Raw genomic sequence first — 16,808 nt, forward strand, 5'->3', positions numbered from 1 at the left:
GTGGACACCCTATCTTTCAGCTGGAAAAGCTTAGCAGTATATGCCTTTCCTCCAATGCCTCTCCTCCCCAAGGTACTCCTAATGGTCAGACAAGAGAAGCCAAAGATGATACTGATTGCCCCAGACTTTTCCCACCAGCACTGGTACCCAATCCTGAGGAACTTGTCTCAATGCCCGGCTTGGACCTTGCCTTAAATACCTCATCTACTATCCCAACAAAACAATCAGATCCTGCAGAGCCAATTAAAGACCTTAAATCTGGCAGCATGGTGGATAATGTAGTGATACAAAATGCGCCTCTCACTAAAGCAGTAATGGATGTCATTTTGGAGGCCAGAAGGCCTAGTACCAGAAAATCTTACACTGGAAAATGGAAGAGATTCTGTGCTTGGAACCAGGCACAAGGAATTGACACAGCTGTACCAAATATTCCTCAGATTTTGCAATACTTAACTGAGATGCTGGACAAAGGCCTATCCTTTTCATCAATTAAAATTCAAGCCTCTGCCATTTTGGCTGATTACAATACAGAGCCACCAATCTTTTCTCATCCCTTGTTAAGGCAGTACCTCAGAGGAGCCAAAAACCTAAGGCCTCCAAGGAGATCACCAATTCCTGCATGGGACCTCAATTATGTTTTGGAAAAACTCACCTTGCCTCCTTTTGAGCCAGCCGCTACAGCTGATATAAAGTTTTTATCTTGGAAAACAGCTCTGCTCCTAGCAATAACCTCTGCAAGACGAGTCTCAGAGCTACAGGCACTCATGGCTGTGGAACCTTTTATCATTTTTTATCCAGACAGGGTTTCTCTGAGGACAAACCCGGCTTTTATGCCTAAGGTAGTGTCCAGTGTGGCCCTTAACCAAACTATCCATCTGCCTACTTTTTATCCAAACCCGCAGAATAAGGAGGAGAGAATTCTGCTTTCTTTGGACATACACAGGCAGCTATGCTTCTAATTGAACATAACCAGAACTTTCAGAAATACAGAGCAACTACTAGTGGCATATGCTGCAGGATCGCAAGGAAAGGCCATCTCAAAGCAGACTATTTTAAAGTGGATAGGCCACTCCATTCGTTTCTGCTATTCACAACATGGCAAGCCAGTGCCTAAGGGCATTAGACCATATTCAACCAGCGCAGCAGCCACTTCAGCAGCCTTCCTCAGGGTAGTACCAACCAAAGACATTTTAGAGGCTGCTACCTGGATTTCAGTGCACACCTTTACAAAGCACTATCATTTACCACTCTACTTTAAATCCAGGGCAGGCTTTTCCACTGCAGTTCTGCAGGGCCTCATAGCCACTCCTAATGCTATTTAGCTCCAGCCTTCCAACCTTAGCTTTGGGATTCAACCCAAGTGTAATGACTGCAACAGTAAAACACGAAGAACATAGTACAGTTGTGTACACTTACCATAAATGTAGATGTTCGAGTGTATCCACTGTTGCAGTCCAGGTTACCCACCCACCATCCCCCATATCTTTGCTGCAACTTATCTGCTCTTCTGTAACCTATACAACCTATGTGGTGTATTTGCTTGTAGATGAGGGTATTATATATTTTGGTGCATGCATGTTTTATTGGCATATTTTAGCCTACCTTTTTGGGGGCTCCTGACATCTGGGGCAAGAAAAACTGAAGAAAATAGCGCCAGCTGCATTTTTTGTACCCCTGACCTAGACTTTGGAATTCAGACAGACTGAAGGTAGCCTGCCAGCAGGATAACCCAAGTGTAATGACTGCAACAGTGAATACACTCGAACATCTACATTTATGGTAAGTGTACACAACTGTACTATCTTCCTCCAAAGCAGTGGGCAGAGGCTCAAAACCAAGTGCTATCCATCAGAGCTATTCAGCTGTTTCCAGTGGAACACATAGGTCAAGAATTCTATTCCAGACTCTTCCTGGAACCCAGAAAAGAGGGCTCTTGGCACCCAATCCTGGATCTTTCAATTCTCAACACCTTCCTGGTGGTACCAAAATTCAAAATGCTTACCCTGCAACAGCTCCTACCCATGCTAGCCAAGGATGCCTGGTTAGTCACCCTAGACTTAAAAGAAGCCTATCTGCACATCCCTATAAGGGAGTCTTGCAGGAAGTATCTTTATTTCAGGTCCGGATCAATGCACTATCAGTTCTCTGCACTTCCCTTTGGCTCATCCACTGCACCCAGAGTATTCGCAAAATGCTTGGCTCCAACCATTGCATACTGCAGCAGAGAAATACCCAACTTTACCCATACTTGGATGACTGCCTGATTCAGGCAGACAGTCAGGAATTGCTGTTGCAGCACCTGACATTTGTGAAAAACTTTCTCACTTTTCTGGGGTACTCCAGCTACGAAAATAAATCAAAACTGGTACCCAGTCAAAAGATAGTATTCCAGGGAGCAAGCTTGGGCACAGCATCCCAGATGGCATTCCTCACTTCAGAAAAACAAGTTTATCTGACAGCCTACTGCAAACAAGTGGCCACAAGAACCCAGCTGTCCACAAGAAAAATTCTGCAGGCTGTAGGGCTCATGGCCTCATGTATGCTGCTAATTCCATATGCAAGACTGCATATGAGGAAACTTCAATGGTACTTAAATAGTCTTTGGTGCCAACATTCTCAGAACCTGGAAACAGTCATTCCTATCATACCCTGTCTAAGGACGAAGTTTCTTTGGGTGGCAGATGCATGCAACCACAGTAGGGACTGCCCTTTACTCAACCCCATGCCACCCAGACCCTGACCACAGACACATCAGACTATGCCTGGGGGGCACACATGGATGGCAAGTGCATTCAGGGCCACTGGAACCAAAGTCAAATTCATCTCCACATCAACCAAAAAGAGATGCTAGCTGTGCAGCATGCTGTAACAGCTTTCCGATCCCTACTCTCTCCAGAATACCTGCTAATAAAAACAGTCAACACCACCGTTATGTGGTACATCAACAAACAGGGGAGAACCTATTCTTACCCACTGTGCAGGCTAGCCATGGTGCTGTGACACACGGCCTTAGACATGCAGGTACATCTGCAAGCTCAGTTCCTGCCAGGCAAACAAAACTCGCTGGCAGATGACTTAAGCATAAATCTCCTAGACCCACATGAGTGACAATTGACTCCAGCACCTTCGACCTTCTGATTCAGAAATGGGGGACCCCAGAGGTGGAGCTCTTTGCCTCCCCCTGCAATCACCAGCTCAGCAAATTCTGAACCAGGACACCTCACAGCAGGGCCTGGAAAGTGGATGCTGTATCCTTCCAGTGGGTGAATGTCTCAATATATGCCTTTCCCCCTCTGCCCCTTCTCTCAGGATTGTTGCTCAAGATAAGACAGGACAGACCAAGGACAATTCTGATTACTCCGGACTGGCCACGCCAGCACTGGTACCCACTCCTGCGCAGCCTATTACCGGTGCCACCCTGACACCTACACCAGAACCCAACCCTGCTCTCTCAGCAGGGGGGATTGCATCTGCAACTGCGAACCCTAAATCTTGCAGCCTGGCTTATTCCTTGAATTCTTCCCCAGTAACCAGCCTAAGCAAGCAGGTGCTGGACGTCATCCTTGAAGCCATAAGATCCAGTGCAAGGAAATCCTATGCTGATATGTGGAAAAGGTACTGCTCCTGGGTTCAGTCCAAAGGGGAAGACACAACTGTGCTCTCCCTGTCTCTGATCCTGGGTTACTTAGCAGATCTACTCCACAGAGGCCTATCCTTCTCCTCCATTAAGATCCGTGCCTCTGCCATTTCGGCTCATTACAGCACTGAACGACCTCTTTTCTCTCACCCTCTTATCAGACAATTCCTGAGAGGGGCTAAAAACTTAAGGCCACCAAGGAGAGCACCCACCCCTGCTTGGGACCTTAACTTTGTACTGGAAAAGCTCAAGCTTCCCCCCTTTGAACCTGCTGAGTCAGCAGAGTTAAAATTCCTCTCTTGGAAAACAGCTTTGCTTCTGGCCATCACTTCAGCTAGAAGAGTGTCTGAGCTACAAACACTTATGGCTGTGGAACCCTTCATTATTTGCCATGCTGACAGGGTTTCCCTCAGGATTACCCTTCCTTTATGCCTAAAGTGTCCAGTGTGGCTCTAAACCAATCTATCCATTTGCCAACTTTCTTCCCTAATCCTAAAAATAAAGGAAAAAGGATCTTGCACTCCTTGGACATTCTAAACTAAAGAATGAACTTAGGCAACAACAAACTATTAAACAAAAATGAATCAAATGAGAGAAGCGGCACTTGGACAACAAAACAATAAATTTAATCAATGTGAAGCGCTTTTCGTTTGTGTAGCATCCACAAACTTCTTCAGACAAATAGTAACAAGTAACCGGCGCCTTATAAGCACAAGCAAGCATCAGCTCAATGAAATTATTAAACAATAAACTACTAATCAACTTTTAATGGCGTAATACCATCAGTGCAGAACCACCTACGGTACCAACTATTGTATATTATGCCTCCTACATGACTACTAAAGAAACTACAAACAGTATCATAATAACAGTGATATCTGAAAAAATATTAATAAAATAAAAATGTTAAAACAACAGTAATTAAATAAATTAGATTAACGTCATATAATTTCAAACAAGTTCATTTTATTAAACTTTTAATCTTCAGAATACTGCTGATAGAGCAGTTTTCGTTTAGGCCGGGGACATTATATGCGTTTAATCTGATTTGCCAAATTAGTTCAAGCTCTTCCAATTTTAAACCAGTCGGACCCCTTGTTTATCCTCAGTAACCTGGTCTATCACTATAAATTTAAAAGAATGGTCTGAGTGGCAGAGAACATGTTTCGCCAAAGCATTGTCTTGTTTGTTTTTTCTAATGGCGTAGATATGTTTGTATATACGATCACGGAGACGTCTCTCCGTCTTACCAATATAAAATGCTAAACAGCTTTGGCATTGAGCTAGATAAATGGTCATTTTAGAGTTACAGTTAACACTATGTTTCAAGCTGTACGTTTGACCTTCTATCTTAAACCTATTAGATTCTGTAACATATTTGCAGTACTTGCAAGATTGACATTTATGCATTCCTACAGATCTACTTAGACCGTGCTTCTGATGTTCAAACAATACTTTAAGGTTTTTGGCTTTTCTGAAAATCACTTTTGGTTGGTCACCAAGTCTCTGACAAACACTATGGTCACTCCTAAAGATAGCCCAGTTTTTGTGTAAAATTTCAAAACAAACCTTGCTATTAGTGCTATAATTTGTAATAAACATAGGTCCTTGAAATTGGGTGTCCAAGGGGGCCTTGCTACCTTGAGACAGGTGTGAATCAGGCCTGTCATTGGACTGATGTTGCGGGTGTACCCCTTCAAGGATAGGTTTGTAGAAACGTCGGAGACGTTTCTGCGAGACCTCTTCTATGATGTCACTAACCATATGTTCAGGATAGCCTCGATGTAGGAACAAGTTCTTAAGAAAAGAACATTCTGCATGAAAGTCGACATCAAGAGTGACGATGCGGGCTGCTCTCACCAATTGGCCCTTAACTACTGCTCGCTTCTGATGGTGAGGATGACAACTAGAGTAGTGTAAGAAAGAGTTCAAATACGTGCTCTTCCTATGAATTCTAGCAGTAAATTTCTGGAGGCTCACATCTTTAATTAACTGGATATCCAGGTAGGCTATAGACATAGTGTTAAATGTGTAGGTAAATTGTAAAAACTGTGTGCTCATGTTGAAATAATCCACAGCCTTATCACTGAGTGTACTGTCACCGTCTAATAATATAAAAATATTGTCAAGGTAACGAGTATAAAAAATGAAGTTGTCCTTGAATTCGCAGTTGTTAAAGATGTAAAGGTGTTCCCAGTTGGCCATAACTGAATTGGCTACGCTTGCTCCACATGGGGAGCCCATTGCAACACCAACTTGCTGTAGGTAAAAATTGTCTGTGAACATAAAATAATTATTGTCAAGAATCAACACCAAAAGTTCGTTCATGAGTGACATCTCAGTGTTCTCTGCACTGTTTAATCTCAAAAATTGGTTAACCCATTCCAAAGCTATGTCATGTGGAATGCATGTATACAGATCTTTAACATCCACAATAAGGAAACTGAAAGTAGAGCTAAATTTTAAATGATTGATTTTATCAAGAAAAGCCCAAGAGTCCTTACATATGTGGTTAATCTTAGCTAGATACTTCTGTAATACAGCATCCACAACTTTGGCACATGGATACGTAGGTGAACCCCTACCATCCAAAAGTGGACGCATAGGGGGGTTACCAATGTCTTTATGTATCTTAGGTATTCCAAACAAGTGGGGGAACCTAGGAAAAGATGTACACATAAAGTTAAAGATGTTTTGGTCGATCCTACCTTCAATAAACATTTCCTCAATACTGTTCTTAATATTATTATAAGCCCCATTAGTCTCAGATCTTGAACTAAGAAGGTAAGATGGACTATTAAATAAGTGTAACATTCTTGCATTGTAGTTGTTGCTGTCAAAAATAACTAGGCCCCCTCCCTTGTCTGGTTTACAAATCCGGATGTCGTACAATTTGATGACATCTATACAGTCCTTCTCGGCTTGGGATGTGTTACCAAATTTAGGAAAATTATGCCCTAACTTAAATTTCTGGCGAATGTCTAACTCGCATAATTGTTCAAAAACGTTAAGCAATGGGTACAAAGGTGGGTTAAAAACACTAGGAATTCTGAAAGAGTTGTTATTTGAAACTATGTTGTCTCCCATCATAAGGTTAAAGTTGAGTTTCCTCGTGAATAATTTGATGTCAATTATAGTTTTAACTAAATCTAACCTTTGTGCGGGAACATAAGTGTAACCCTTTGAAAAGAGCTCTACTTGGTCTTGTGTTATGGTTACTGTAGAGTAATTATAGACCTTAAAATCTCCATCAATGTTAGTCAGTATTATAGGCAAATCAAGAGACTACATTGTTACTCCATTGTGTCTTATACTGTTAGATATAAGAGAATCATCAGTAGAACAATCAAGTGAATTAAATTCACAACTTAATAAAACAGGAGAAACAATGTCAACTTCAAAAACTGGATCATTCATGACCTCCAAGGGAGAAGTTAGTTCCTGTATTGTTTCAGATTCCGTTTGTCAGTCTGATTGTTGGTTGTTTCTGTCTGGTTCCTAAAAAATTCTGGTTGTTAGATCTCAAATTATAATGACTAGGACCATGATTGTCCTGTACCCTTTCAGGTCTCCTAGGATCGTCTTGTAACCCTACATCTATAAGATCATCATTGTCCACTGGACAGTTATCCAAAAGTGGCTGGTTATTATCATAGTTGTTCGTAGATGCAGATTGTGAAGTATTATGATTGCTAGAAGCTTGAACTGGACTCACTAGACCCTTCCAGACCTGAGATTGTGGTGGAGGGGGATAAGCTGTACCCTGATTGTACGCCTTTACATCCCTGTCAATCTTTTTAATCTTGTTTTTCTTAAGTTTATCAAGGTATTGGTCTATACTAGTGAACATTCTGCTATATTCATATTTATAGCGGAAGAATTCATGGTCTAATTTTATCTTAGCATCCAATTCAGCTACTTGAAGGCATAAAGACTCGACTAGTAAAGAATAATGCTTAATCATTAATAACGATAAGTCCAAGCCCTGCTGCTCAAATAGCACTATTAAGTCTTTATGAAATGCCAAATTTGTTGCCAAGCCAGTAGGGTACTGGTAGTGCCTTAAGCCCTTAGGGACATGGGACAATTTTCCGTTTAAGACACTCTTGAAAATAAGATATTTGACAACTTATTAGTTAAACTGAAAAAGACACAACTAGAAATATCTTATTTTCAAGAGTGTCTTAAACGGAAAATTGTCCCTAAGGGCTTAAGGCACTACCAGAACCTTACTGGCTTGGCAACAAATTTGGCATTTCGTAAAGACTTAATAGTAATTTTTGAGATTAAACGGTGCAGAGAACACTGAGATGTCACTCATGAACAAACTATTGGTGTTGATTCTTGACAATAATTATTTTATGTTTGCAGACAATTTTTACCTACAGCAAGTTGGTGTTGCAATGGGCTCCCCATGTGGAGCAAGCGTAGCCAATTCAGTTATGGCCAACTGGGAACACCTTTACGTCTTTAACAACTGCGAATTCAAGGACAACTTCATTTTTTATACTCATTACCTTGACGATATTTTTATATTATTAGACGGTGACCGTACACTCAGTGATAAGGTTGTGGATTATTTCAACATGAGCACACAGTTTTTACAATTTACCTACACATTTAACACTATGTCTATAGCCTATCTGGATATCCAGTTAATTAAAGATGTGAGCCTCCAGAAATTTACTGCTAGAATTCATAGGAAGAGCACATATTCGAACTCTTTCTTACACTACTCTAGTTGTCATCCTCACCATCAGAAGCGAGCAGTAGTTAAGGGCCAATTGGTGAGATCAGCCCGCATTGTCACTCTTGACGACGACTTTCATGCAGAATGTTCTTTTCTTAAGAACTTGTTCCTACATCGAGGCTATCCTGAACACATGGTTAGTGACATCATAGAAAAGGTCTCGCAGAAATGTCTCCGACGTTTCTACAAACCTATCCTTGAAGGGGTACACCCACAACATCAGTCCAATGACAGGCCTGATTCACCCCTGTCTCAAGGTAGCAAGGCCCCCTTGGACACCCATTTTCAAGGACCTACGTTTATTACAAGTTATAGCACTAATAGCAAGATTTGTTTTTAAATTTTACACAAAAACTGGGCTATCTTTAGGAGTGACCATAGTGTGTGTCAGAGACTTGGTGACCAACCAAAAGTGATTTTCAGAAAAGCCAAAAAACTTAAAGTATTGTTTGAACAACAGAATCAGGGTCTAAGTAGATCTGTAGGAATGTATAAATGTCAGTCTTGCAAGTACTTCAAATACGTTACAGAATATAATAAGTTTAAGATAGAAGGTCAAACGTACAGCTTGAAACATAGAGTTAACTGTAACTCTAAAATTATCATTTATGTAGCTCAATGCCAAAGCTGTTTAGCATTTTATATTGGTAAGACGGAGAGACGTCTCCGTGATCATATGTACGAACATATCTACGCTATTAGAAAAAACAAACAAGACAATGCTTTGGCGAAACATGTTCTCCACCACTCAGACCATTCTTTTAAATTTATAGTGATAGACCAGGTTACTGAGGATAAACAAGGGGTCCGACTGGTTTAAAATTGGAAGAGCTTGAACTAATCTGGTAAATCAGATTAAACGCATATAATGTCCCCGGCCTAAACGAAAACTGCTCTTTCAGCAGTATTCTGAAGATTAAAAGTTTAATAAGGTGAACTTGTTTGAAATTATATGACATTAATCTAATTTATTTAATTACTGTTGTTTTAACATTTTTATTTTATTAATATTTTTTCAGATATCACTGTTATTATGATACTGTTTGTAGTTTCTTTAGTAGTCATGTAGGAGGCATAATATACAATAGTTGGTACCGTAGGTGGTTCTGCACTGATGGTATTACGCCTTTAAAAGTTGATTAGTAGTTTATTGTTTAATAATTTCATTGAGCTGATGCTTGCTTGTGCTTATAAGGCGCCGGTTACTTGTTACTATTTGTCTGAAGAAGTTTGTGGATGCTACACAAACGAAAAGCGCTTCACATTGATTAAATTTATTGTTTTGTTGTCCAAGTGCCGCTTCTCTCATTTGATTCGTTTTTGTTTAATAACTCCTTGGACATGCACAGACAGCTCAGATTCTACCTTGATAGGACTAAGCCCTTCAGATCTGACCAGTTACTAGTCAGTTTTGCGCTAGGGTCAGAGGGCAAGGTCATTTCAAAGCAAGCAATTTCCAAATGGATAGCACACTGCATCCATTTCTGCTACAAGCACCATGAGAAACCAACCCCTCAGGGGGTCAAAACACATTCCACTAGGGCAACTTCAACCTCTACAGCATTCCTCAGGGGAGTCCCTACCAGGGACATCCTGGAAGCTGCTACCTGGAGTTCTCTACATACCTTCACCAAACATTACCACCTGCCTATCTTTTCCAAATCCAGGGTGGGTTTTGCAACTGCAGTCCTGCAGGGCATATTAGCCAGCCCCAGTTGTTCTTGACTGCCTCCACCCTTCTTCAGCTTTGGGAATCAACCCAAGTGTGATGACTGCAACAGTGAAACATGAAGAACATAGTACAGTTGTGTACACTTACCATAAATGTAGATATTAGAGTGTATTCACTGTTGCAGTCCTGGTTTCCCTCCCTCCAACCCCCTTCTCTCTCTCACCTTTCTATGTCCTTTACTCACCCCTTTCTGGGGTTTTGGTATTGGTATTTACTTTTTACTGGTGTTTCTTCCCCCACCATAACTTAGCTCCCTATTTGGGGGGGGGCTCCTGACATTTGGGGCAAGAAAAACTGATGTAATGGTGTCGGCTGCTTGTTCTTAATACCCCTGATGACTTGATGTCAGTACCGGAGCAACAACAACCGATGCAGAAATACTAAGTCTCTGGTATTTGGGCCAGCTGAGGGCTACCTGAAGGCAGATAACCCAAGTGTGATCACTGCAGTAGTGAATACACTCGAACATCTACATTTATGGTAAGTACACAACTGTACTTTTAGTTGCCAGGATTACTATAAACTTTGTATATTTTATTTGTCAACAGTATGGTTGTGGAACTTTCACTAAGCACACATTTATATTGCAAGTAAAACACAGAAAACACTTCAGCCTACAAGTGAACATGAGATCCAAGCATTTCTAAGAAAGCCACATGGCCTAAGATTGTCTTACTTGGGTTCCTCCCTTTTCCAGAAAACAATGATTTTTTTTCATTTTATATTCTTACAATATGTAGAGCCAGTTAAAGCAACATTACAAAACTGTTTTGCCACCTGACCAAAATATTACCTATAAGCTCTTCCATTTTTGTGCAAAACATACTGCCTTTTCACAGCCCTGCATCCTTCTTGCTTGTCAAAACATTGTAAAAGTTTTGCAGTATATAATTATGCACACACACGCACACACGTATTACAGCTACTTGTATAATTGTCTGCTTCTTAGATATCTGCTTGTAATAAAATGAATGAATAAATACATAATGGCCCAGAAATATATTTCAGATTGCTGTTGTTGGAACCACTTCAATCCCCATGCCATTTTAACCACTTAGCTCATGAATCAGGAACATAGACCAAGGGTCAGGGACAAATTTTAAGTGTTCCTCTTATCTATTTAGAAAGTTGCAAATTAACATCAGTCGTTATCTGGTGACCGCAATCAACAGTAGTTTGCTAGGAAACAGATTTTATGAGATCAAACCTAATAATAAAGCAATAACCGACAACGTGGTGTGGTATATTGAAGATTTGCCCATGGTTGGTGAGGTTTAATCATGAGGGCGAAGCCCGAGTGATTAAACAAAGGCAACCGTGGGTAAATCTTCAATATATCACAGCCACAGAGTCGGTTATTGCTATTATGCAATGACATTATTTAAGAAAAAAAATACTTACTTTTCTTAAATAATGTCTTTGCATAATGGCGGATTACTGTTCTTCCACCGGTTGTGGTATACTGCTTGTTCGTTTTGATGTACTGCGCATGCGTATAGGACTTGTGTTCCCACGCATACCCAGTACATCAATGTTTTGAAACGGAAAGAATGGAGAAAAGAAAGTCTCCGGTTTCTCTCTCTTTTTTTTTTTAATTGTAAAAAAAAAAAAAAAGGTTTTGGGGCACTTCATACCAATGGAAAAAAGTCCGGGCGACAGGACCTTTTTTCGTTGGTATATTGAGTGATTTACAGTGGGCACACTGGTTGGGCTGGGCCAATCAGCGTGCACATTTTCCGATAGTAATAGGGAGTCATTGCATAATATAAGATAAAATCGAGATTGGGGCAGTTGAGACCTATGCCCTTTGCACAAACACACTCTAACTTGTTAAAATAACACTTTTGATTTTTTGACCTACTTACTGCTCATTCCAGTCACTCTGAAGCATGTTTCTAATTTCTAATACATATTTTCACTGCTTGCACTAGTTCAAACAGGCCCAATAATACCACCAATAAGTATTTTAGATTGCTTTTGTTTTGGCATTTATTGTAACAAGAACACTAAATACTTTTGGCACACTAGCAAATAACATTTTTTCTCATTGTTGCAACATAAACGACAAAGAAAAGTCTCAGTATTTGGAGATCTATGTAGAGCTTAAGAAGTTGCAAGTTCTGTCAAATGATGCCCCCCCTTGTCATTTGCAATTTATTATACTTGGGCTGTATGGTGATAGTGTAGTTAGGTGGGGGTTATTGTTTGTAGGGAGTGCCCCGCCACCATACTTGTCATTTGCAGCTTATCATACTTGGGACGTATGGTGAGAATGAGGTGGGTGAGGGTTATTGTTTGTAGGGAGTGCCCCCCCCCCACCATACTTGTCATTTGCAGCTTATCATACTTGGGACGTATGGTGAGAATGAGGTTGGGTGGGGGTTATTGTTTGTAGGGAGTGCAGCACGTACTGTGCCCAGGTGACATAAAAAGGTAACTTGCACTGTTGATATGTTTCTATTTTCCAGTGAATATTGAGAGATCAGGAATAAATGTAGGAACATAGTATTCTTACAGCTTTTGCTTAAGGTCATGTTAAGTATAGAATTTCTCGGCACAAACTATGTTCTGCTACGTATGCAGCTACTGAAGTATTGAGACATTTACTGCATGATGATTAACTGTAAGAAAAATAATTTGGCTATGTACTGTGGAATAAACAGGAACATGTAAGGTAGTAGAGATGTACCTTGTTCTCTGCAAAATCATGTCCTAGTCATTAGCACTTGTGTCAGTTCAAGGTTGTCTAGACACATGTTTGTTCAGGCCACACTGTGGATGTAGTGAAGTCAAACTATTCAGCTGTGAATGGAAAGCAGTCTGTTCCAATCTGTTACACTCATGATTTGCCTTTTGTTAGTAGCATTGGCTTGTTTTTGTATATAATAAAGTTAAGCTGTTCGTAATGTAAATGATGTATCATTATATGGAGGAGTTTGAAATAATGTGCAACAGATGGAAATTAACTTTGGAATTAGCAGTGTTTCAATACAGTGGCTAAAAATTGCAGAGTAACACACAGGTCATTTCTAACATATCAAAGCCAAAAAGCTAGGCTTCAGGCCAGATAGTTCTTAAAAATGCTGACACAAGTTTTAATAGCAGTGAAGCATATATCCATCCATCTGTATTGAAATCTGTTTCTTACTTTGTAATAAATTACCTACTTGTTTGCTAAGCATTGTTTAGCCAATGAGCTCAAGAATTTTCATTAAAAAAACAGTCATCCATTTTATTGACACTTTGGAATAAACTGTCTAAATGTTTTTGTACAGATATTTCTGTGTTTTCCAAAGGTTTTTATTACACCTTTTTACATTTCTTTTTTTTTTTTTTTGGGGGGGGGGGGTTTAGTTCCCCATTTGTCATGGTTAACTATAAGCTATATTAAGAGATTGATCTGCTGTTTCTCCTTTACAGGCTTTAATCCGGTTGCCAGTCTACATTTCTCAGTGTGATGAAGTTCTGCAGTTCTTTGAAACCAGATATGAGGACCTAAACCCACCAAAAGAGTGAGTTTTGCTGTTTCAATCATTCAGTAAAAATGCACCACAGTGTCTCAGATCATCATGCATTTCTGTGGCCAGGTTTCCATCAGCACATTACAGACGCATGACAGAATTCTGTGTGTGTGTGTGTGTGTGTGTGTGTGTGTGTATACTTACATATATATATATATATATATATATTATATATACACATGGATCCTTGCTTGTGTGTCATAGTAGCAGTCAGTTTAGGCTTATGAAATGGAGCTGGGATTTAATGTTGAATTTCTATTCAGTCAAACGTTATTTTGTGTTTGCCCTTTTTTTTCAAGGTAGTAGGTGCTTTGCTCTGTTTTCATTGTTGTGAGGGTTTACCAGTGTTCAGGTGCTTTTATTGACATTTACAGTTAGTGCTAGAATGTATGATAACAGAATATTGCAGGTAAGGGAAGGTACCCTTTCTTGTGCTGTAATGCAGTCTCAGAGTTGGTATATATATATATATATATATATATATATATATATATATATATATATATATATATATATGTGTGTGTGTGTGTGTGTTTGAAATTGCTGGGTATGAAAGCTACAGAAGGACTTACCCCCTTACAAAAACTTTGCACTGTTATAAGCTGTTCATGCTGTTGGCTCCCTTATGGAGTTTCCCCCAGTAGTTGCGGATGTGTAGTTAGTATATGTAAGTTAGGGGCTTTGGAGGTGCTAAAGCCCCAACAAAAAACATACGTTTGTTGCATTTTGTTGTTTGTTTATTTAGTTTTACTGATTTGTAAATTATTTTTTGTTCCTTTTGTGGTCAGTTTAATTCCACTGACATTTGTTTCAGTTGGCCACGTACTTGACATGCCAGCAATGAGGGATAGTTCATCCAGTGTAATGGCACATTAACCATTGATAGGGATATACATGAGATAAGTAACCCAGGCGGTTGTTATGCAGAACTGTTCATAGAAACCCTGTTACAAGCATGTTAATAGTTGCATAGAGGCAGCTGTATCCACCAGAAGAAGTACAGAACTAACTCAAAAAAACAAGCCATCCTGATTGAATCACAAAATCAATGGGCTTTATAACAGGAGGAAGAAAATCATGGCAAAAATTAGGAGGTGCACCCCCCAGCAGAATAAAAGCGCTCTCATCAAACTAAATAAACAACTCAGAGGACAAATAAATTTTACCAAAGCCAAATTTGAGGTATCTTTGGCCTCCCAGGCCAAGGACAACCACAAAGCATTCTTCAGCTATGTCCACATCCTCAAAGGCAATTCACATTTGTGTGCAAAGCTCATTGTAAATGGAGCCACCTTTAATGAGCCAGAACATATAGCAAACCTACTGGCTGATAAATTCAGCTCCAACTTTACCCCTCTCTCCCCCTCAACCTTCCCTCAGTAAATATCATCAAATATAACTGCCCCTACTATCACTACAGAATTGGTCTTTAATGCTCTCTCTAAGACCAAGAACACTGCATCAGTGTGCCCAGACAATATCAAAGGATGCCTTCTAAATAGCGTGAAACATGATCTGTCAGGGCCTCTGGAATTACTATTTAATTGTAGCCTCCAAACAGGCTTCATGCCTCATGAATGGAGAAAGGCAACAGTCATCCCTCTGTACAAAGGTGGGCCATCTACAGACCCTGGAAACTACAGACACATAAGTGTCACTAGTCTTATATGTAAAGCCATGGAAAGCATTATCACGGAGATGATTAACAGAGCTCTAGTAAACCTCCAGACCCTGGACCCAACCCAATTTGGTTTCATCACGGCCATATCATGCCTACTGAACCTGGTGTACTTCTTTGAGAAGGTCACCAAAGTAGTGGATGAGAGCAAAATTGTTCACATTGCTTACCTTGACTTGGTCAAGGCATTTGACACAATACCCTACTCAGGCACTGTTGACAAACTCAGGAGGTTAGGTATAAACCCGTACATCACCCGGTGGATAGCATTACTGGCAAACAGACAGGACTCAAAGTTAGAATTGGGGAGTCCACCTCTACAAAGAGGTCAGCCACAATTGGAGTCCCTCAGGGATCAGTCCTTGGACCGCTTCTTTTTGGCATTTACCTATCAGAAGTCGAGGCCAATGTCAATGAGTGGTCTCTGGCTGACTAAATTTGCAGATGATTGCAAGTTAGGAGCTGTCATTGAGTCTTACACTGACACAAATGTTAGCCAGGGGAGGCTGACACAAACAACTGATGTCAGAGCCATGAACTAAAGCTAAATGCCAAGAAATGCATAATAGTATCCTTTGGGAAGTCATCCAAACCTAACTGTCATACTGACAACATAGCCCTTAGAGTTGACCCAGTAGTCAGGGACTTAGGGACACACATAGGTAGGAATCTTGCCTTTGACCATCACATGTCTACAGTGGTGAGGAAATCATTCTATGCTGTGCAACTTATAAACATAGGTATGACATCTAAGTCCAAGGAAGTCATTGTTCCACTGTATTCGGCATTCATTAGACCTGTCACTGAGTACAATGCCCCCCTTTGGTATTTACCGAACCAGGCATATCCAGTAATTGGAATGTCCACATAGGTTCCTCACTTAAACAATACAGGGCGTAAGTAAAATGTCCTGGTCAGACCGCTTCAAGGCCCTATCTCTATGTTCTATCTCCTGCAAGCTTTTGAGGGGAGATTTATGCCTGGCATACAGGGCATTGTCAAACCCCACTCTGATGGACCTCCTGCATATCCACGAAACAAACACCAGAATTACCTGTTCTAAAGACTTAAACCTTGCCTGTGATATAAATACGTCCTGCTGGAGAGAGAGGCATGTATCCCAGAGACTTACCCCGTCTATAGAGCAGGCTCCCCATCCGTGTGAAGCAGAGTTCCTCCCTAACCCAGTTCAAGTGCAATGTGGACAATTGGATAGGAAGCCAGAAATTCATCCCTGGTTTGGCACCTATGTCTCTAATGGACACAGGTAACCTGTAAATAGTTCATCTCCCAGGACCTTGCTTACACTTATCACGGGTATCAGAATTTGTCAGAGATTTGGGATGCATGGCTAGGCTTTAAAAGGCTCTTGTGGTTGTTAGCCTAGTAATAAACCTGAAGGGCAAGCCCTCCTGTCCATCCATATTCATGTGTACTGACACTAACCATGCGACTGCCCATAACACCAGTCCTACACATTACCTTATAAA

The 16,808-nt window shown here is 40.5% G+C and overlaps 1 protein-coding gene across 4 annotated transcripts in view; it reads left to right on the top strand.

The window, feature by feature from the left end:
- Positions 1 to 16,808, top strand: part of SH3PXD2B (SH3 and PX domains 2B) — a 1,471,413-nt gene that overhangs the window by 943,967 nt on the left and 510,638 nt on the right. For all 4 annotated transcript variants that reach the window (XM_044069105.1, XM_044069106.1, XM_044069107.1 and 1 more), the window contains exon 5: positions 13,540 to 13,631. In XM_044069105.1, coding sequence (XP_043925040.1) covers positions 13,540 to 13,631 — 92 coding nt within the window. The remainder of the gene's footprint in view (positions 1 to 13,539; positions 13,632 to 16,808) is intronic.

The sequence above is a fragment of the Protopterus annectens genome, chromosome 4.part0 (assembly GCF_019279795.1).
Source record: "Protopterus annectens isolate FY-2018-M chromosome 4.part0, PAN1.0, whole genome shotgun sequence".
Lineage (NCBI taxonomy): Eukaryota > Metazoa > Chordata > Ceratodontiformes > Protopteridae > Protopterus > Protopterus annectens.